Source organism: Callospermophilus lateralis, chromosome 5 (genome assembly GCF_048772815.1).
Source record: "Callospermophilus lateralis isolate mCalLat2 chromosome 5, mCalLat2.hap1, whole genome shotgun sequence".
Taxonomy (NCBI): Eukaryota; Metazoa; Chordata; class Mammalia; order Rodentia; family Sciuridae; genus Callospermophilus; species Callospermophilus lateralis.
Genome location: NC_135309.1, coordinates 10,811,364 through 10,832,585, shown reverse-complemented (window position 1 = coordinate 10,832,585; position 21,222 = coordinate 10,811,364). Strand labels below are relative to the sequence as shown.

The window sequence follows — 21,222 nt, the reverse complement described above, 5'->3', positions numbered from 1 at the left end:
TACAGAGTTCCCAGAGAAAAATTTTCATTTGAGTCTCCTTTCTAGCCCAATACATAGTAATGAAGAAAATCAAATCAGCATGTCAAGTAGAAAAGAGGCTGAGTCCCAAAGTCCAAGGAGCATGCTGTGAACAAGGATGTCACTCAGGTGTGAGCTTCAGGTTTGTGTGAGGGAGGAATCAGGCTGGGGAGAAACAGATTACAGGTAGACTGAGTGGGACCACTGGAAATTCACCCCCACTGTGAAATTAACGCCAACCTACCTGTGTCTGGACACCCACCCTTTTACCTTGGGGATACATTTATTACCAGTGGAGCTCAAACAGGCTCAACAGAAAGATGGCTTTTCTAAAGGTGAGTGTAGTTAAACTGGCAAGTTGCTGAGGAGAACCCAGGTTTTCAGAAGTCAGAGGAAATGACAATGTAGGAGACTCAATATTGAAGTGTTGGAGCTACTGAAGAAGTGTTTTAACTATGAGCAAAAACTTCCTTTAGGAAATGTAGTCAGTATAATTGTGTACACTTATGATGTCTTTGAGAAGAAAGGAATATAGTGGAAGGTGTTAAGAAGAAGTAAGCAAACTATTATATAGGAAAAGAAATCTTCAACTTCGTGATGCTAAACACAGAGTAAAAACATATTTAGGTAAAAAAATGGAAGTTTAGAAGAATGTAGGCTGCGCTGGAACCAGGAGACTTTAAAGACATCACACTGATGTGTTGGCGAAGAAAAGAGAGCCCCAGTGGGAGCTGGGACAGGTCCCTGTCTGAAGACATGAGGCTGTGAGACAGCCCCGTCCATGTCCTGGGGAAGCAGCAGGGAGAGTGGGGAAGAGCAGGAGAGTACAAGGGCAGTCAGGTCACCCCAGTTTTCCACAAAATTGTCCAGTGAGCCTGAATGGGAAAGTTTGAATTCTTGAGATGGTTTTCCATGAGTAAAAGTTTTTCATGTTCCTGGTGTTAACTACTTCAAGGTTATGGTCATGTTCCAATGTAGAAATGTTAAAAAATAATTATAATTTGAATAGTTATTCATGATTTGAACTATTAAGAGCTGATAAAATGTCAAAATAATGTTAGAAATGTGTTTATGGAAGAGAATGAAAGCAACTAATTTATTAAAGACAACATTAAAAAACACATGGTCACACAGGTGGCCATGCAGGAGAGGAGGTGGGCAACCCAAGAAGTGCTCTGCATGGAGTGTCAGGAGGTCAGGGGAGGCCTGATGGGGAGCTGAGGACAAGCCCTGCAGGTCACACCCAGACCCTGGGCTGCAGACCTTCACACCTGCACTTGAAGGTGCACTCTGCTCAGAAATGAGTAAACATATCAGAAAACCAAGAGTGACCTTCCTCTCCAGGAAAAGTTACTGCAAAATACAAGAAAACACTCTGGACATGAATATTATTGTATTATTCATTATAATTGTATTATTCATGTTTTTCCTTCCTCCCTCTTCTCTCTTTATCTTCTCAGACAACCATAATTTCCAGTAAATGGCCAATGCCACCATGGTAACTGAATTTCTCCTCCTGGGCTCTCCAGATGGCTGGAATCTGAGTTTCCTCTATTTCACAATATTCTTGATGACCTACCTGGGTACCTTGTTAGGGAACCTTCTCATCATCACTGTGACCACTGCTGACCAGCACCTGCACACACCCATGTACTTCTTCCTCAGGAACCTGTCCATCTTGGACATCTGCTACATTTCCATCACTGTCCCCAATGCCTATGTCAACTCTCTCACTGGCAACTGGGCCATTTCCGTGGCTGGCTGTGCAACCCAGATCTTCTCGGTCATTTTCTGCGCATATGTTGAATATCTGTTTCTCACCATCATGGCCTGGGACCGCTATGTGGCCATCTGCCAACCACTCCAGTACCCCCTCATCATGGATGCCCAGTTTTGTATCCGCATGACTCTAGCTTCCCTGCTCAGCGGTCTGCTGTATGCAGGTGTGCACACTGGGAACACATTACGGCTGTCCTTCTGCCAGTCAAACGTGGTCCACCAGTTCTTCTGTGATGTTCCCTCTCTGCTGAGGCTCTCTTGCTCTGACACCACCAGCAACATGGTCCTCCTTCTTGTCTCTGCTGTGGTTGTTTGTGTTGGTTGCTGCCGCAGTCTGGCTGGGCACAATTCAGGAGCCACTTGTCAAAAGAAACTAACTTTATTTTTAGAACCACACAAGATAAACAAAACAGCTCCTCAGGAAAAAACCCTCAGAGCCCAACTGCCACCACCGGCTTCCCACAAGCCACACACCCCAACAACTTCTTCCTCCCACAATCCTCCTGCTCTTGAGGCCGATTGGCTGGGTCGCATGGGCGGAGCCAAAAAAGTCCCCCAATGAGCAGCTCCATGGTCTGAAAGGGCAGGGAAACAGCCCAATGAGCATCACCGCAGAGGAGCCAATCAGCTAGATGTTGCTGGGGCTGCTGTGAGCCAATCATCAGCTGGTAGTCTGAAAGGGCAGGGAAACAGCTCAATGAGCATCTTCACAGAGGAGCCAATCAGCTAGGTGTTGCTGGGGCTGCTGTGAGCCAATCATCAGTTGGCAGTCTGAAAGTTTGCTGGAGCCCCTTCGGCTGTGGCTCTCAACATCTCCCCCTCTCTGTTTAAACAAGAAGCATGTGGCTTAGGGACCGTGTCTGCCTTAGGTTGTCCAATAGTACATATGGTCCTTACCCGTTATTGGATGAGCTGACCTCAAGGCATCAGCCTCCTGTCTTAGGTTGGTACCATAGTAATTGGATCTTACCCGTCATTGACTACCAGTCCAGTATACAGCCACACCTGTGTAGAGGTCTTCGTACCAGCGGGGGGGTGAGGTTCTTTGCCTCACCTCTGTTGGCCCCCAAATTTTAGCTGAACGATCATGACAAACAGAAGGGAGGAAGATACACCAAGCCAGCTGACGGCTCCTTTTGGAAAAATTGTACCACCGATGACACCATCAGCATAAATACCCCAACACTACCAGAAGTTGCTGCACCAACAGATAGTTCACAATGCATACAAGTGAGTTCACAATGCATATAAGTGATACATAGTCCAGGCAAGTTCTGCAAGCAGTTCAGTGATGGCTATAGCAGAAGCTGTAGATTGGTTTTATCTTTGTCTTCATGCACTGGGATGAAGATAGGAATTCTGACAATAATGGCTAAAGAAAAATTATGTAACGTTCCAGAAGGCATTAAAAGAAAACAATTTTCTTAACAATTTACATTATCTTTAAGAGAATTATTAAATATAATGAAAAGGAAAGGTGAAAGTAAACAAACAGATCTGTTAACCTCCTTTTTTGTTCACATTATAAAACAATCTTCAACAGCTGTTTACCCAATTTAAATTAAACCATTTAAATCACGTGAATAAAAAAAAATTATTTGGATCCATTTTTTCATGAGCGCTCATCATATATGACATATGGACATACATACATTCAAACACAAAACACAAGTGTGCACACATAATACATATGACACATAACATAATAGTAAAGGCCTTATAACTTTTTACAGGTGAAATCTCCATTGCAATGTTTAAAAACTCTATAGTCAAAAAATAGAACTGATCAGCAAAACATTAACCTAGGTCTGTATGAGCTCAAAAAAAAAAAAATATGGGAAAGGGCAATAATAAAATAGATATTGAAAAAAGCATTCTGGTTCTGTCGCAGATGTAAGAATAACCAAACTGGAGTTCTGGATATCACATCTTCTTTTTGGTCTGTAGAAATCGCTTTAGTTAATCTGTCTGGAATCCAAATTAGCTGCTGTTCTCCCTGTGGAAACACATAAACAGACCCCCGACTCCAGGCAATCACTGGGTCAGGACCTTAGTTAATCTCTCTGGAATCCAAATCGGCTGCTGTTCTCCCTGTGGAAACACACAAACAGACCCCCGACTCCAGACAATTACTGGGTCAGGACCTTTCCATTGTCCTGTTAGAATATCCTTCCAAAGTACCTTGGGCTTATATACATTTTTTGGACACATATGCCTTTCCGCAGCACTAAGCCCTGATGAATCCAAATTTAAAAAGTTTAGAGTAAAAAGGGTTATTTTAAGTTTATCTTTGGGGAATATATACCCCTTCCCAATTCCTTCTTTTTGCTTTAATAAGTACATTTTAATAGTTTGATGAGCTCTTTCAACTATACCTTGTCCCTGTGGATTGTATGGGATTCCTGTTATATGAGTAATGCCAAATGATGAGCAAAATTGTTTAAAAGAGGTAGAAGTATAACCAGGAGCATTATCTGTTTTTAACTGTTTTGGAACGCCCACAGTGGCAAAATTTTGTAAGCAATGAGCTATAACATCTTTAGTTTTTTCTCCGGCATGAAGGGAGCCCATCAAAAATCCAGAAGAAGTATCAACTGTAACATGCAAATATTTTAATTTTCCAAATTCTGGCAAGTGTGTGACGTCCATCTGCCAAATATGGTTAGGTATCAATCCTTTAGGATTGACTCCAAGATTAACTTGTGGTAAAAAGGTCACACAATTTTGACATTGTTTTATTATTTGTCTAGCTTGTTCCTTAGTTATTTTAAAACGCTTTTGTAAAGTATTAGCATTGACATGGAACTTTTTATGAAAATTTATAGCTTCTTCTAGTGTAGAGAAAATATGTATGTCATGTGTAGTTTTATCTGCTAAATCATTGCCCAAACTAAGGGCTCCAGGCAATCCTGTATGTGCCCTGATATGTCCTATAAAGAATGGATCTTTTCTGTCCCAGATTAGACTTTGTATAGTGGAAAGCAAAAAGAAAATAGTAGAGGAAGGGGAAATCCTACCAGCATCTTCAAGGGATACTACAGCATTAACTATATACTGACTATCGGAAAATAAATTAAATACAGAATTTTTAAACATCACAAAAGCCTGTAATACTGCCTTAAGCTCTACCTTTTGAGCTGATTGTTTGGGTACTAAAAATGTAAAAGTTTGATCAGGTGTAACTATTGCTGCTGTACCATTATTTGATCCATCAGTGAATATATTTGGAGCATTCCCGATAGGTGTTTTTCTTGTCATTTTTGGAAAAATTACAGGATGCGATGACCAAAAAGACAATAAAGGATTAGATGGTAAGTGGTTATCAAATGAAACATTAGATTTGTACATGATTATTGCCCAAGTATTTAACTCATTAGCTAACTCATCAATTTGATTCATAGTATATGGAGTAATAATTTTATTGGGAGAAATTCCAAACACTCCCTTGCTGCTTTTATTCCTTTGAGTATTAATTGTCCTACAGCCTCAGGATACCTAGTAAGAATAGTGTTAGGAGAATAAGATAAATGTATCCATAATAATGGGCCTTCTTGCCAAAATACTCCTGTAGGAATATTTTTTGTTGGTAGTACAATAAATAATAAAGGCAAACTTATATCAATTCTATCCAAATGCATATTTTCCATATATGTTTCAATGATTTTTAATGCCTTTCTTGCTTCAGGCGTTAACATTCGGGGTGAATTTGGATCTGATGGACCTTTTAGGATATCAAATAAAGGTCCCAACTCTCCTGTTGGTATACCTAGATAAGGCCTTATCCAATTTATGTCTCCTAATAACTTTTGAAAGTCATTAAGTGATTTGAGTTGATCTACTCGTATTTGAATTTTTGGTGGACGGACCATGGTTGAGGATAATAGAACTCCTAAATAATTAATTGGAAAATTTAATTGTACTTTATCTATTGCTATCTCTAGATTATAATTTTTTAGTAAGTTTGTAAGTGTGGCATAACAGTCTAGCAATGTGTTTTTAGCTTTGTGTGCTAATAATACATCATCCATATAGTGAAATATTTGTAGTTCAGGATTTTGATTTCTAAGTGGCTGGATTGCTTTGTCAACATAAATTTGACACATAGTTGGGCTGTTAGCCATCCCTTGAGGGAGTACTTTCCATTCATATCTCTGATCAGGACCTTCATGATTCAGTGCAGGGATAGTAAATGCAAAACGTGGACTATCCTCAGGATGAATTGGAATTGAAAAAAAACAATCTTTAATATCTATAACTAAAACATACCAAGTTTTTGGCAAAGCAGACAATTGAGGAATCCCCGATTGAGCAGGTCCCATAATAACCATCTCATTATTAATGGCTCTTAAATCTTGCAATAATCTCCATTTACCAGATTTCTTTTTGATGACAAAAATGGGAGTATTATGGGGAGATACAGAAGGTTGTATATGTCCTTCTGCTAATTGTTGTTTGACCAGATCATGGGCTGCTAGTATCTTTTCTTTAGTCAGGGGCCACTCAGGAACCCATACTGGTCTTTCTGATTTCCAAGTAATTTTTATTGTCTCAGTGGCCCTTTCTGAAAATCCAACCCATGTCTGTCTGTTCCTTGATCTATTTGTATTGGTGCTGCTATACCTTGTTCTTGTTTTCCTAATCTTTTTCCTTTCCTAAAACCTTGTCTAGTCATAATAGTGGGTGCATTTTGGTTGATGTTATTTGTTAACGTCAAACCTAATTGATCTAGGACATCTCGTCCCCATAAATTTATAGGAAGATAATCCAATACATATGGCTGTATAGTTCCTTCACATCCTTCAGGATCCTTCCAATCTAATACCATTGCACTTCTATGGGGATTAGTCGCCACTCCTAGGCCTCGAAGCGTTTGAGTTGCTTGTTGTAATGGCCAATGTTTTGGCCATTCTTGACGAGAGATGATGCTAAGGTCTGCACCTGTATCCAGTAGCCCATTAAATTCATGTCCTTGAATATTTAGTTTTAGCATGGGGCGAGAATCTAAATTTAAAGACAGCATAGCCCAATCTACACCTGTGGAGCCTAATCCCTTGGAACCTCTTTCTATAGCACGACTGGAAAATTTATCATGTAGGCTTGGTATTATTAGTAACTGTGCTATTCTATCTCCTGGTGAAATTACTGATATACCATTTGGAGAACTGGCTATAATTTTTATTTCACCTTCATAATCGGGATCAATTACCCCAGGACTTATCATAAGTCCTTTTAGAGTAGAAGAGCTGCGTCCCAATAATAAGCCTACTGTTCCTTTGGGAAGAGGTCCTTTCACCCCTGTGGGAATGATTTGAACTCCCATCTCTGGAGTTAGTACTGATCTGGTGGAGGCGCAGATGTCCAACCCTGTGCTCCCTCTGGTTTGTCTGATGAGGGATCTGATGGACAATGTGTCCTGGGCACTACCCTGATGGGGTTGCTGGGTTCCTCCAGTGCTCCGTATATTTGTGGTTTTGGGCCCCGGAGCATTGGGCCCCCCTGTCCATTTTTTGGCAATGGAGCCCAGTACCTTTCTCCACGATATCATGGATAAACACTTGGTCCTTGTTCATTTTTTGATAATGGAGTACCCTCTATGGTGGTTTGAGAACGGCATTCATTAGCCCAATGTCTCCCTCTACGGCATCGTGGGCAAATACCCGGTATTCTACTCCTTTGATACCTAGTTTTGTTAAACCCTCCTCCTATGGGGCAATTCCTTTTAAAATGTCCTGTTTGTTCACAATTGTAGCATGTTCTTGGCCTGGAATCTAAAGCCTGTTTTACTGCAGCTGCCACAATTTGCCCTTGTTCATTAATGTCTCTGGCATCTAAAGCCTGTTTTACTGCAGCTGCCACAATTTTCCCTTGTTCATTAATGTCTCTGGCATCTAAAGCCTGTTTTACTGCAGCTGCCATGACTTGCTCTTGTTCATTAATGTCTCTACATAATTTAATATATGTGTTTAAATCTTCATGTTTCCATGGTCTAATGATATCTCTGCACCAACGATTCGCTTGGTCATAAGCCAGTTGTTTTATTAATGGCATTGCTTGTTCTGTATTCCCAAAAACTCTGGTAGCTGTTTGAATAAGCCTATCTACAAATTCAGCATAAGATTCATTAGTTCCTTGTATTATCTTAGATAATTGACCTTGTAAACCTCCATGTCCTTGTAAAGTCTTCCATGCCTTAACTGCATCTACAGCAATTTGTAAATATACACCAGGATCATATGCAATTTGTTGCTGCTGATCCTCATAAGGTCCCTTTCCTAACAACATATCTAGATTTCTCTGAGGATAACCAGCTGCTGCATTTCGCCTAGCCGTCTCCTTGCAAAATTCCTCATTGGCAACCTTCCATAACAGGTATTGTCCTCCATTTAGCACAGCTTTACACATATTAGCCCAATCTGCTGGCGTCATGTTCAAGTTGGTAATGGATTCGACCAAGCTTACAGTGAAGGGTGCTTGAGGACCATAGGTTGTCACAGCCTCTTTTAGCTGCTTCACTGTTTTGAAATTTAAAGTATGGTAAACTCGCTGCCCTCCTACCTCAAATACAGGGCATGTTAATACTTGAGATCCTGTCTCAGGATCTGAACTATCCACTGCGGGGGTTGGGGGCCTCTCAGCATATGAAGGTGGCCTTGTCAGTTGGACACTTATGTCCTCTGGTGATAGAAAGGTGTTAGTAGCAGTCTCCTGTAGAGGTGGTGCTGTTGGTTGGACACGTAAGCCCTCTGGTGATAGAAAGGTTTTAGTAGCAGTCTCCTTTTGTAACTTTCCCCCTGATGGCTTTTTCTGCTCTAAACTTTCTTTATCTGTCTGATTAGCTTGAAAGACCTTCTCTTTTCCTTGAATCTTTTCCTCTTTCTGACTAACTTGAGAGACCTCCTCATTTACTTGAATCAATATGTCTTCTCCTTCCTCTACCTTTGTCTCAATTGAAGGTTTTGGACTAAGAAAACCAGATACCAATGCCCACAATGCCAATGTGCCAGCTGGCAGAGTTCCTGGGCTGTTCTTTTCTATTCTTTTTAAATCTTCACCATGATGGTTCCATTGTGATATATTTAACAACTCCTCCTTAAAAAGCCATGGGCTACATTTTTGCATTGTATCAACGTATGCCCTGACTGCTCTTGATTTTACTGGGATGCCTCCTTCCTCTAACAATTTACTTAACACTCTTTCGGTTTGTTTTTTACTAATTTCTGATCCCATATTTCTACTATAATACAACCCAACAAGATGACGCCAAACAAAACCGAGACAGAATGAAATAAAAATGGAACCACACAAAATCATTATAACCTTTCTATCCTTACATGTGCATCCGTCCTTTCTCCCTATCTGTTCCTCAGACGTAAATAGTTTTTCCTCAGAAGTGAGCGGTTTTTCTTCCGTCTCACTCATCTCCAGGGACAGGCAACTTAAAACAAAAATGAAGCAAAACAAAAGAGGAATCTTAAAATGGCTCCCCATCCTCTCACCTTGCCCTCAGGGGCGAGCGGTTTACTTACCCTCAGTCGCTCCCCGTGCGAGCCACCAAATGCCGCAGTCTGGCTGGGCACAATTCAGGAGCCACTTGTCAAAAGAAACTAACTTTATTTTTAGAACCACACAAGATAAACAAAACAGCTCCTCAGGAAAAAACCCTCAGAGCCCAACTGCCACCACCGGCTTCCCACAAGCCACACACCCCAACAACTTCTTCCTCCCACAATCCTCCTGCTCTTGAGGCCGATTGGCTGGGTCGCATGGGCGGAGCCAAAAAAGTCCCCCAATGAGCAGCTCCATGGTCTGAAAGGGCAGGGAAACAGCCCAATGAGCATCACCGCAGAGGAGCCAATCAGCTAGATGTTGCTGGGGCTGCTGTGAGCCAATCATCAGCTGGTAGTCTGAAAGGGCAGGGAAACAGCTCAATGAGCATCTTCACAGAGGAGCCAATCAGCTAGGTGTTGCTGGGGCTGCTGTGAGCCAATCATCAGTTGGCAGTCTGAAAGTTTGCTGGAGCCCCTTCGGCTGTGGCTCTCAACAGGTTGCTTCCTTTTTATTGCTATATCATATATTCGCATATTTGCTGCTGTGCTGAAATTTCCCACCAGAGCCCCAGGGAAGGCCTTCTCCACCTGCACCCCTCACATCCTCGTGTTTTTCTTGTTCTTCAGTTCTGGCACAGCTGTGTACCTGAGGTCCTCAGCAACCTCTGACACCCTCCAGGACCTGGTTCTTTCTGCCTTTTACACCATGGTTCCTCCCTTCCTGAATCCTCTCATCTACAGTCTCAGGAACAAGCAGGTAAAGGACGCTGTGAGGAGAGTAATGGGAAGACAGTTGTTCTCAGGGAAATGATAAAGCTGTCTTTCAGCATCGTCCTAATTTCTCTGAGTGAAGTTCAAGATTAGGTCAAATGCTCTTCATATCTGGGTGACACAAGTTAAACTGCCTACTCTAATGTCACTTCATTTGATTATGAGATTTTTTATTAATTGATTTTTCATTTACCTATTATTCCATGAATCCTTTATAAAATGTGTAATTTAATCAATGTGTCTTTTAATGAGTAAATATAATTAATATATTTGTTGAAATCATTTGTGGAGAAATGCATTAAAGATTCACCAAATACACTGCAGTACCTGTATCAAGTACTGTCACAGAGGAAAACTTTACCAATCAAATCTGAAGAAAACTTACACTCACATAATATGCTCTTATTCAGAAAAACATCAAGCAAATTAGTAAGCACTATGGTACATAACTGTATCAATTTAACTACTTTGAATATATGCAGTAATTAAATCCTAAAGAAGTTATAACCAATTTATTTGGAACATGAGAACAGTAATTCCTTGTCCATGAATACACAGAGGGCCATGTTTACCACACCCTGTGTCCCAACAGTCATATCCATCCACCAGGAAGAGCACCCAGTGCTTCCTTGGCAGTGGCAGATGCCAGTCTTTTATTATGTCCATGAGTGACTAGTGTGGGGGACAAAGCCTGGAGCATGAGTTGCAGGTCAGCTCTGATGTTTTACCTCCTACACATGTTACTTCTGTGACATCTATGCTAATGTGCCATGCCTCAAAATTATGACATGGTGGACCATTATATTTTTGCCTAAATTCCTGACCTGGGTCAACTCTTAAATTTCCCCCAGTTTACTGTACTTCGTAAAGTACATCTGTCTATACTTGTTCCCTAAAACTTTATGGCAGTGTATGTGCTCTCTGATTATCATCATCATCATCATCATCATCATCATCATCATCATCATCATCATTTTTATTCTTCTTTTTTTAACAAAAGATTGAACTTAAGGTCTCATTCTCAGTTCTTTTTTTGTGTGTGTTTTACTTAGATGGAGACTTGCTAAGTAGCTTTAGGCCTTGCTGCATTGCTAATGCTGTCCTGGAACCTCTGATCCTCCTGCCTTAGCCTCCTGAGGCACTGTGATTGCAGGCTTGCACCACCACACCTGTCTTGTGGCAGTCTTTCATCACCTCCCAAAAGTTATTTCTCCCCAAGTATTCTAGTGCCCTCACTGGCATATATTTGATAATTATCAATAATAACTAACATATGCTGAAGGACAAGTTTATCTAGGTTTACTTATATAAAACAATGAGAAAAATATTTATATAATATCACATTCAAGATTTTAAATTACAAATTCAGAAAAACAATTTGTTCAACTTTACAATAATAAGAAAATATGGAGAAAAACATAAATGTACTTATTACCTAAGAAAATACAAAATAATAAACATATATGATTAATTGATGAATACACTTATTAAAGTTTTTAGGCAAGGGAATTCTTGCGGTAGGAGCAAAAGAGAACCCCAGCACTGACTGCTACAGGAAACCTTGAATTACTTAACAGAATTCAACCATCCCCTCACTGTGTCCCATGGCTTCAGATTCTCACTGCTTCAATGTTCCCTGCTAGAACAGAAAGACCTTCAAAGAACCCCAGATAAGTTCTGTAAATCCTAACTTTATATGCATTTCCTCTACAGCTGTAGCTTACTGAATGCTAGTGAGTAGACATTTTACATGGATGACAGGGCTAGTTAAATTAATTTTAAATTTAATGTAAAAAGTTGGAAAAAAATTAAATTATAAACACCAGTTCTATTTTTTGTATAGATAGTATTTTTTATTTGTCCTAATTAATCAGTTTTACATGGCAGCAGAAGGCATTTTGACACATTGTACATATTTGGAGCACAACTTCTCATCCTCTGGCTGTACATGAGGCAGAGTCATGTGTGGTACAATCACACATGTATATAGAATAATAATGTCCTCATTCCACTGTCTTCCCACCCCACACTCCCCTACCCTCACTCCCTTCTGTTCAATTTAAAGTTTGTCCATTCTTCCCTAGCCCTCCCACCATTACAGATCAGCATCTGTGTATCAGAGAAAATGTTGGGCCTTTGGTTTTAGGAATTGGCTTATTTCCATCAGCATGATATTCTGCAGCTTTGTCCAATTACCTGCAAATGCCATAATTTCATTCTTTTTTAATGCTGAGTCATATTCCATTTATTTATACCACATTTCCTTTATCAATTCTGTTGAAGGGCACCTAGGTTGGTTCCATAGTTTAGCTATTGTGAATTGAGCCGCCATGAATATTGATGTGGCTGTGTCACAATAGTTTGCTGACATTTTCTTTTGGATATAAACCAAAAACTTGGATAGCTGGTTCAAGTGGTGGTATGTAGGAGTTCTGTGTTTGAGATTCGATCTCTAATAAACTTCATGACTGTGGCACTTTGGTGGCTAGAAAGTTTCTGTGCAAAGGTGCAGAATGCCTGTCTGCTAGAAAGCTTGCATGTTAAAGACACAGGATGCCTGACCACTGTAGTAATGCTCTTCACGAGGGTTGCAATCTTGATTTTAGGCACATAGCTCCTGGGAATAGAAGAATTTGTTGGCTAAATAACTACCATGTTTCATCAAGTTCCCGTGCTCCTGGAGCTGCCCACCTGATAGTAACTTCAGACAACGGACTTTCTTGAGAACTGCACAAAGCTCCTGATGTTGCATATTGTAACTGTGAAATGAAACTGCAGAATAAGAAACTTTCTTGATACTCTAAACAATAATGTGGTTATGGTACTAATGACATAATGTAACCTATTGTTGTAAATAAATGTGGCCGCTTGGAAAAGGAGCCACTCTGCCTCCTTCCCTGTTTCTGCACCTTGTTTCTATGTCTCCTTTCTTTGAGATTATTTACAGTGGTTCTATTCTAATTTTTCTGCGGAATCTTCATACTGTTTTCCAGAGTGTTTGCACCAATTTTCAGTCCCACCTGCAATGTATGAGTGCACCTTTTTACCCACTGTAGAGAATCAGATGTGACTGCGTTACTATTACTGTCCTTGATGGAGTTTGCCTGCAAACAGGATATTCTGTCGAGACATAGAAAGGCAACAGCGGACATGCTTGAAAACGAGCCGTCTACTGTCCTTGGGAGGGCCTGCTTGCAAACGAGGGGCTCCTTCAAGGTTTAGATAAAGTTACAGCGGACATGCTTGAAAACGAGATGTTTGCTGTCCTTGGGAGGGCCTGCTCGCAAACGAGAGGCTCCTTCAAGGTTTAGATAGGTAACAACAGACATGCTTGAAAACGAGGTGTCTGCTGTCCTTGGGAGAGCTTGCCTGCAAACGGGATGTTCTGCCAAGTGGGCTTGGAGGGCGGTGAGAAAAATTTTTTATCTGTTCTAACAAAGAGCAGAGCTCAGCATACTCCAGGTCGAGAGTAGATTAGCCATGAGAAGCGGGTCACTTCTGATTAGAAAGTAAAACTTCTGTATGCTATGCTTAATTAGTTGAAAGACCTGATTTATTGATGTTGGAAGGCTGCCTTCTTTGTTCACAATACTATAAAAAGATTGCTTGTACACAATAAAGGACTTTTTTTTCTGCTGCTGCTTCGCTTGCTATGCTTCTTCTTCTTCTTTCTTTTCCCATGCTGACCTGCAAGTGAATTACTGCAACACCCACATTCTTGCCAATGCTTATTTGTATTCTTGATAATTTCCATTCTGATTGGAGTGAGATAAAATCTTAGAGTAATTTTAATTTACATTTCTCTAATAGCTACAGTTGTTGAACATTTTTCATATATTTGTTGATCAATTGTATTTCTTCTTCTGTACAGTGTCTTGTTCAGATAATTAGTCTATTTCTTGATTGGGTTATTTGGGGTTTTTTTCCTCTCATTTTTTTGAGTTAAGTTTTATGATTTTTTTATATGTCCTGGAGATTAGCGCTCTACCTGAGTTGCATGTGGTAAATATTATCTCCCGTTCTATAGGATGTCTCTTCATGTTATACTTTGTTTCTTTTCTGAGAAAAAGCTTTGTAGTTTGACTCCATTCAAAAAGTCGGCCCAAATTTTTATCATGTCAGCTTAGCACTGGACTTCCTTAATAAGACTCATAAAGCTCAAAAAAGAAAATCAAGAATCAACAATTGGCATGGATTCAAACTAAGAAGCAAACACCTGTTGTACTGAAAGGTGTCCCTCTTGATAAAAGCTGTTGGATATTTAAGATATTTAAGATCATAAGATCTGGTAGCAAAAGATATAAAAAATTGAAACATTGGTATAAGAACTTTGTGACATCTCAAATCTTTTGTCAAATAACACAAAACCCTGCAGGTGCATGAGAATGATATACAATTTCTGCAGAATTTACAAAAGCATTTTCTTTGTGTATTAGTCATGAACAAAGAAATAGGTTTTTTATAGTAATATAAATTATGTGAAAGATATCTATTGAAAAGTGAGCTCTTCTGAAATATTAACTCTACCCTTTAAGGAAACAATATTTAAGAGTACTTGTTAGAACCTTAATTGTGATTATGTTTCTCAGTGCTTTGTAGAATCAAAAAACTTCAGAAGACAAAATACTTAGAACAACACAAAGTTAGAAATTTGATGAGAGTTTAACAACCAACAAGAAAATGTAGTAATTTATTCTATAGTGTGTTTTAGGGTAATATTCATGACTGAGACTATTATGCCAGAATATTCAGACTTTTCTAAGTTTTATAAAAACTTTAGAATTATTTAAATTAATACCAGAGATATATTGAATTGTAAAAAAGCAGTTGTTATATTAGTAGAGTTAAAAAACAAATTGGATCAGAGTTTTAAAGGGATTGTTTAACAAACTAGGGCCAAGGAACGTGTAATTGTAATAGATACCAGCACCTAAAGAGATGCTAAGCATTTCACACAGAGACATCAGGAAAGTGGCTGAGAGCATCTAAGGAATTTATTTTTCTTTTTGTGGTACTGGGGATTGAACTGAGGATCATTCAACCACTGAGGCATATCCCCAGCCCTATTTTGTATTTTAGTTAGAGACAGGGTCTCACTGAGTTCCTTAGTACTTTGCAGTTGCTGAGACTGGCTTTGAACTCGCAATTCTCCTGCCTCAGCCTTAGGAGCTGTTGGGATGATATGCATGTGCCACAGTGCCTGGCTGTTTTTTGTTTTTGTTCAGGTATTTTTGTCACAGCAATGCAAAGCTCACGGAAACAGGTTCTAAACATAATTGTAGAGAGTGTAGAGTGTTTACCAGAGAAGTCAAATACAGCAAAATATAAGATAATCAAACATTCAGTCAAATTATACTAGAGAATGAAAAATATGTCCACAAATAGATATGTTGATTAAAATATTTCTGGCATATGCAAATAATGGTTTGTCATTCATCTTTCAGAAATGAACAAATGATACATGCTATAAGTGGACTAATTTCAATGATGTTACGCTCACTTCAGCCAGAATACACATCATATACTCAGTGACTTATTTATATGCAATTTCACAAATATGTAAATTCAAAGATACAGAATACATTTAGTGTTCTCCAGTGACTGAAATCAGGGATAATATGGAAAATGTGTGTAATGGGTTAGGTGGCCAATTTGAAGTAAAAAACTATTTTGGAAAAAGATATAGCTGGAAATTGTACAATTACTCAGTGTGGTAACTCACACTGACTTGAGAACCATAAACTATTACAAAGGTTAATTTTAAATCATGTTGATTTCATCTTAATGATAAGAAACTTTTGCTGCTGAACTGGAGGTAGTTTTAGATGTTTCCCTCTTACAGGTTGGTGAAAGAGTTAGAGCTGCCCACCACACTTAATGTTAACTAATCCATACAAACACCTACTGCGAACTCACACTGAGGTGAAGGAGGGCAGAGATGAAAACACACCCAGTGAGCACCATCATTCTCTCCTCAGTGTCATTGGTTTTTCAATAATGACTAAAGTCAATGCCCAGCAGAGGAGTTCCCATGTGTCATCCACTGTCCATACTGGCATGTGGCCAGGTCCTCTCTCCTGGGCTCTGCAAATTCCACTGCCTGGTGGTGGGCTCAGGCCTCCTGCTGCCTCTGCAGGCTGAGCTCTAGGCCCCCTGGGGCCCTACTCCCACTGGCTAGGCACTATGCTCACATAAAGCAATGGTGACTGAGCTCCCCACAACCCATATGGCACTGGGCTGACTAGACAGATCCACCCTGGCTGCAGACACAGTGGATGGGAGAAGCCAAGGAGAGATTCGGTACTGCACTATCATGGAGAACAGGTGACACTCAGGAGTGAGTACTTGGCATTTAGAGTCCAAATGCATCTATGATTCATAATTATTCTGCTCTGCAAATTGCAATTTCATCCAAAGAGTCAGCTAGCCCAGGAAAAGTTTGGTGAATTCTGAGAAGAACACAGGAAACACAGAGAGTCCTTATAACTGCATTATGGTGTTTGCTGTGATTGCCATGGCTTCAATAGGAACACAGGGACCTTGGGGACATCTGCATGGTGTATGGAAGTAAAATGTGTAATAGTTCTTTGTGTTGCTTCTTGTTGGTTTAAAATTCTTTTCTTCAGATTACTATTACTTCTAGTATACTTGCAAAGTTCACAAAATTTCAGAGAAAAACAAACACATTCACATTAAGACAACAAGAATAAAATGCAAAACATGGTATAGGATAGATAGGTAGATAGGAATGATTTTATATAACTGATACACATGCACCAAAGTCAATAACTATAGGAAATATATTTAATGTGGTAGGCAATATTCTTTGAAATATTTTGAACATTAATCTCATTTCTTTTGTTCACAAAAACATGTTTTCAATTATTCCTTTGTTTGTTTGGTGTCAGGGCTTGAACCCAGGGCTGCTTAATCATTGAGCAACATCCAAGCCCTTTTGAACATTTATTCTGAGACAGGGTCTTGACAAGTTGCTGAGACTAGCTTTGAATTTGAAATCTTCCTGTCTCAGCCTCCTGAGCTGCTGGGGTTATAGGCATGCACCACCATGCCCAAGTTTTCAATTATATTCTTAAGTTTTTATAGTAAATATATGTTATGTATGACTAAGAGGATGTGTGTGTCCAGTGGTATAAATATAAAAATAAAGTTGGGCAACATTTGGAAGCATAATTTTATTTTCAGAATATATGTGCCTCAGCATTTTTAATGGCTTATCATTTTTAATGGCTTTTTATGCTTGTGTCTTCCAAACCAAGTAATATTAGCAGTTTTGAAGTGCTCTATTTATTATGTAATTTATTATTTGAAACTCTATCAAGAGAAATTGAAAAGAGAAAACTCTCAGCTTTTACCAGTTACAGAGAAAGCACCTGGGCAGTCCCTCTTCATGTTCCTGGAGTTAAAACATGCTAGCTCTCCTCACACACATTGTGCTGACTCTCACTTCTACCAACCCTTTCTGTTATAATACCTTCATCTTATTGTCTTTATGAAAGAATTCTCTATAGGCATCTGTGCCCCTTAAATGAGAATGTAGAATTGAATCACACCAAAATATTAAGGCCAATCTATGCAATCTAAGCCACATTGTTATTTTAAAAATCTAGGTTCAAAAAGTCATCTGATCTTTAGAATCTACTAAAATTATCTGAGGCTCTCTGTAAAAGTTAGGTGGTGCTTTGTACATTTATTTTATTGTATTTATACATGATTTTGTATTGGTGCTCCATAAATGGAAGTTTTTGAAGACTGATACATAAAAAAAGAAAGTCAAATTCAGAAGAATTTATCAAACCATAGCTAAATCACACAAAGGAGGACATCAAGTAAGTTAATATAACTCAAACTGGTTTGTGGAGAATTTGCTAAGTTCTATTGGAGATGGAAAGGCAGTATTTGTCTTAGTGTAGAAAAACAATAATAAAGAAAGAAAATGTCTCTGTAGTTTTATGCACCTTCTAGATTTGAACCCATGTTGACGTCCCATCTGTATGTGACAGGATGTCCTGGGGTGATCAACAGGAGCTCCTATAGCTCCTGGAATCCAGGTTAAAGGGTAAAACGTCTGGCAAATTTCCTTATTATTCTCATCATATATCGCATTCCGAATTTTTTATATTAATTTAAATTTTTATATATGTACCACTTTATTTCATGTTCTTTTAAAAAACAATCTTTTACTAAAACTCAGTATCTGCAGCAGATTTTGCCATATTATAAATCATTAGTAAATATTTGTCAAGATTGCCTGCTTTGAAAAAATCTTTCTTTCTGCAAAGAAGTGGGGGTATTTTATTTCAAATGAACACACACTGTATTTCTTACAGAAGTGAAGAAAGGACATCACTGATTTAGAAAGTACTCACTTGTAAATTAGTGGAATAAAGAAACTTAGTTCATGTTAGCAGTTAGTCAATTGTGCTACATTGCATTTTTTATTAACTACGATGCATGAAGTCACTTACTTGCTACTAAGAGAATAAAAAGCTGAATGATACAAGGTTCAAAAATTAAGGAATTTATACCAGTGTTTTGGGTGACTAGTACATATAGATCTACTAAAAAGTAAAATAACATGTCAACTTCTAACACTAACAGAAAAGTATAAGAAAAATTAGAGGCTAAGAAAGAGATTTAGAGAAAAATTTGCATTTCAGCCTCTTTAAAGAGCAGTATATACTAATGGGGAAAATTCAATCAATTATGTCTTGGTAGAAAAGAGGCTCAGTCAACAAGGTCCAGGATATGCTATGAACAAGGAGGTCACTGAAATGTGAGTTCAGGTTTGTGTCGGGGAGGAATGGGGGATGGGGCTAGCAAAAGATTGCAGGTAGATTAAGTAGGACCCCTTGAACTTCACCAACACTGTGAAATTAACAGTAATGTTCACGAGTCTGGCCACCCACCAATGACCTTGGTGGACATTCACATTTTCAGAGGAACCCAAGCAGGCTCATCAGGAAGGTCTCTTTTCTAAGGGTGAGTGTGTTTAACCTGGCAAGGTGCTGAGGGGAACCCAGGTTGCAGAGGGCTGAGGAGATAATGATTTGAATGACAAAGGATTGAACCAGTATGAGGTGCTGCAGGAGTGCTATAACTATGAGCAAAACATTCCTTTTAGGGTATGCAGTCAGTACCTTTCTGTACACTTATGATAACTTTAAGAAGACTGGTATATAAAGGGAAATGTCAAAAAGAAAAGGTACAATTATTATCTAGACAAAGGAATCTTCAACTTCATGGTGCTGAGCACTGAGTAAAAATATATTAAGGTAAAAAGTAGAAGTTTTGTAGAATGTCAGTCTCTAAAGACCTTACACTGATCTGTTGGAGAAAAAAATAGCCCCTGGGGGAGCTGAAACAGGTCTGGTGAGCATGTATGAGTTTTTTATGTTCATGATGATAAAGTCTCTGAAACCATACCTAAAAAAAATTTATAAATTATAATGTGAATTATTTAGTGTGTATACAAAGGCAAAATGTGATGAATTTTTATTTATGAAAGACAATGAGGTAACTAAATTACAGAGCATTAAAGAACGCACTGTCACACAGGTGCTCAAACAACCGAGAAGGTGACCAATGCTTGCTAGTGCTCTGCATGGGAGTCTCAGGAGGATGGAGAACGCCTGATGAGGAGCTGAGGACAAGCTCTGAAGGTCATACACAGACCCTGGGCTGCGGACCTCCACTCCTGCAGTGGGAGTTGCACGATGCTTAAAAATGTTTAAAAATATCAGAAAAAAAAAGAGTCACCTTTCCTCTGCAGTAAAGCTAATGCAAGATACAAGAAAACAATCTGGACATAAATATGTAAAATAATTGTATTAATTATTTTTTTTCTTCCTCTCTCATCTATTTATCTTACTAGGCAACCAGATTTTCCAGCAAATGGCCAATTCCACCATGGTAACTGAATTTCTCCTCCTGGGCTCTCCTGATGGCTGGAATCTGAGTTTTCTCTACTTCACAGTATTCCCAATGACCTACCTGGGTACCTTGTTAGGAAACCTTCTCATTGTCACTGTCACCACTGTTGACCAGAACCTGCACACACCCATGTACTTCTTCCTCAGGAACCTGTCAATTTTGGACATGTGCTTCATTTCCATCACTGTCCCCAATGCCTTTGTCAACGCTCTCACTATCAACTGGGTCATTTCAGTTACTGGTTGTGCAACGCAGATCTTCTTGGTCCTTTTTTGTGCATATGTAGAGATTTTGATTCTCTCCATCATGGCCTGGGACCGCTATGTTGCTATCTGCCAGCCCCTCCAGTACCCCCTCATCATGAACCGCCAGTTTTGTGTCCGCATGACCCTGGCTTTCCTGCTCAGTGGTCTGCTGTATGCAGGTGTGCACACTGGGAACACATTCTGGCTGTCCTTCTGCCAGTCAAACGTGGTCCACCAGTTCTTCTGTGATGTCCCCTCTCTGCTGAGGCTCTCCTGCTCTGACACCACCAGCAATGTGGTCCTTATTCTTGTCTCTGCTGTGGTCATTTGTGGTGGCTGCTTCCTTTTTATTGCCATGTCATACATTCACATATTTTCTGCTGTGCTGAAATTTCCCACCAGAGCCCCAGGGAAGGCCTTCTCCACCTGCACCCCTCACATCCTCGTGGTGTCCATCTTCCTCAGTTCTGGATCAGGTGTGTACCTGAGGTCCTCAGCAACCTCTGACACCCTCCAGGACATGGTTCTCTCTGCCTTTTACACCATGATTCCTCCTTTCCTGAATCCTCTCATCTACAGTCTCAGGAATAAACAGGTAAAGGAAGCTGTGAGGAGAGTAATGCAAAGACAGTTGTTGTCAGGGAAATGATAAAGATAACGTTTCAGCATCATGCTAATTTCATTGATCATGCTTCTTAATTAGATACATACTCTTCATATTTGTGCTTTACAAGTTACATTGTCTACCTTTCTATTACATTATTAGGAGCTGAGTTATTTCATAAGGTATATTTCTGTGTCCTTCCATATCATTACCATGGACCTATAATAGAATGTGTAATTTCATCAATGCATCTTTTAATGATTAAATATAATTCAATATATTTGCTGAAATCATTTGTGGTTATATA

General features: G+C 39.4%; 2 protein-coding genes across 2 annotated transcripts; both read left to right on the top strand.

The window, feature by feature from the left end:
* Positions 1-1,498: 1,498 nt before the first annotated feature.
* LOC143641726 (olfactory receptor 14C36-like) lies at positions 1,499-10,155 on the top strand. Its single transcript, XM_077109517.1, has 3 exons — positions 1,499-2,111; positions 2,463-2,468; positions 9,842-10,155. Exons 1-3 carry the CDS (start codon positions 1,499-1,501, stop codon positions 10,153-10,155), a joined length of 933 nt encoding a protein of 310 aa, XP_076965632.1.
* A 9,872-nt stretch (positions 10,156-20,027) lies between these two features.
* Positions 20,028-20,960, top strand: LOC143641725 (olfactory receptor 14C36-like). The gene has a single exon (XM_077109516.1). It carries the CDS (start codon positions 20,028-20,030, stop codon positions 20,958-20,960), a length of 933 nt encoding a protein of 310 aa, XP_076965631.1.
* Positions 20,961-21,222: the final 262 nt, after the last annotated feature.

Bases quoted from the DNA above. Each gene is read 5' to 3' on its own strand.
- LOC143641726 (XM_077109517.1), top strand. From the start codon at position 1,499: ATGGCCAATGCCACCATGGTAACTGAATTTCTCCTCCTGGGCTCTCCA.
- LOC143641725 (XM_077109516.1), top strand. From the start codon at position 20,028: ATGGCCAATTCCACCATGGTAACTGAATTTCTCCTCCTGGGCTCTCCT.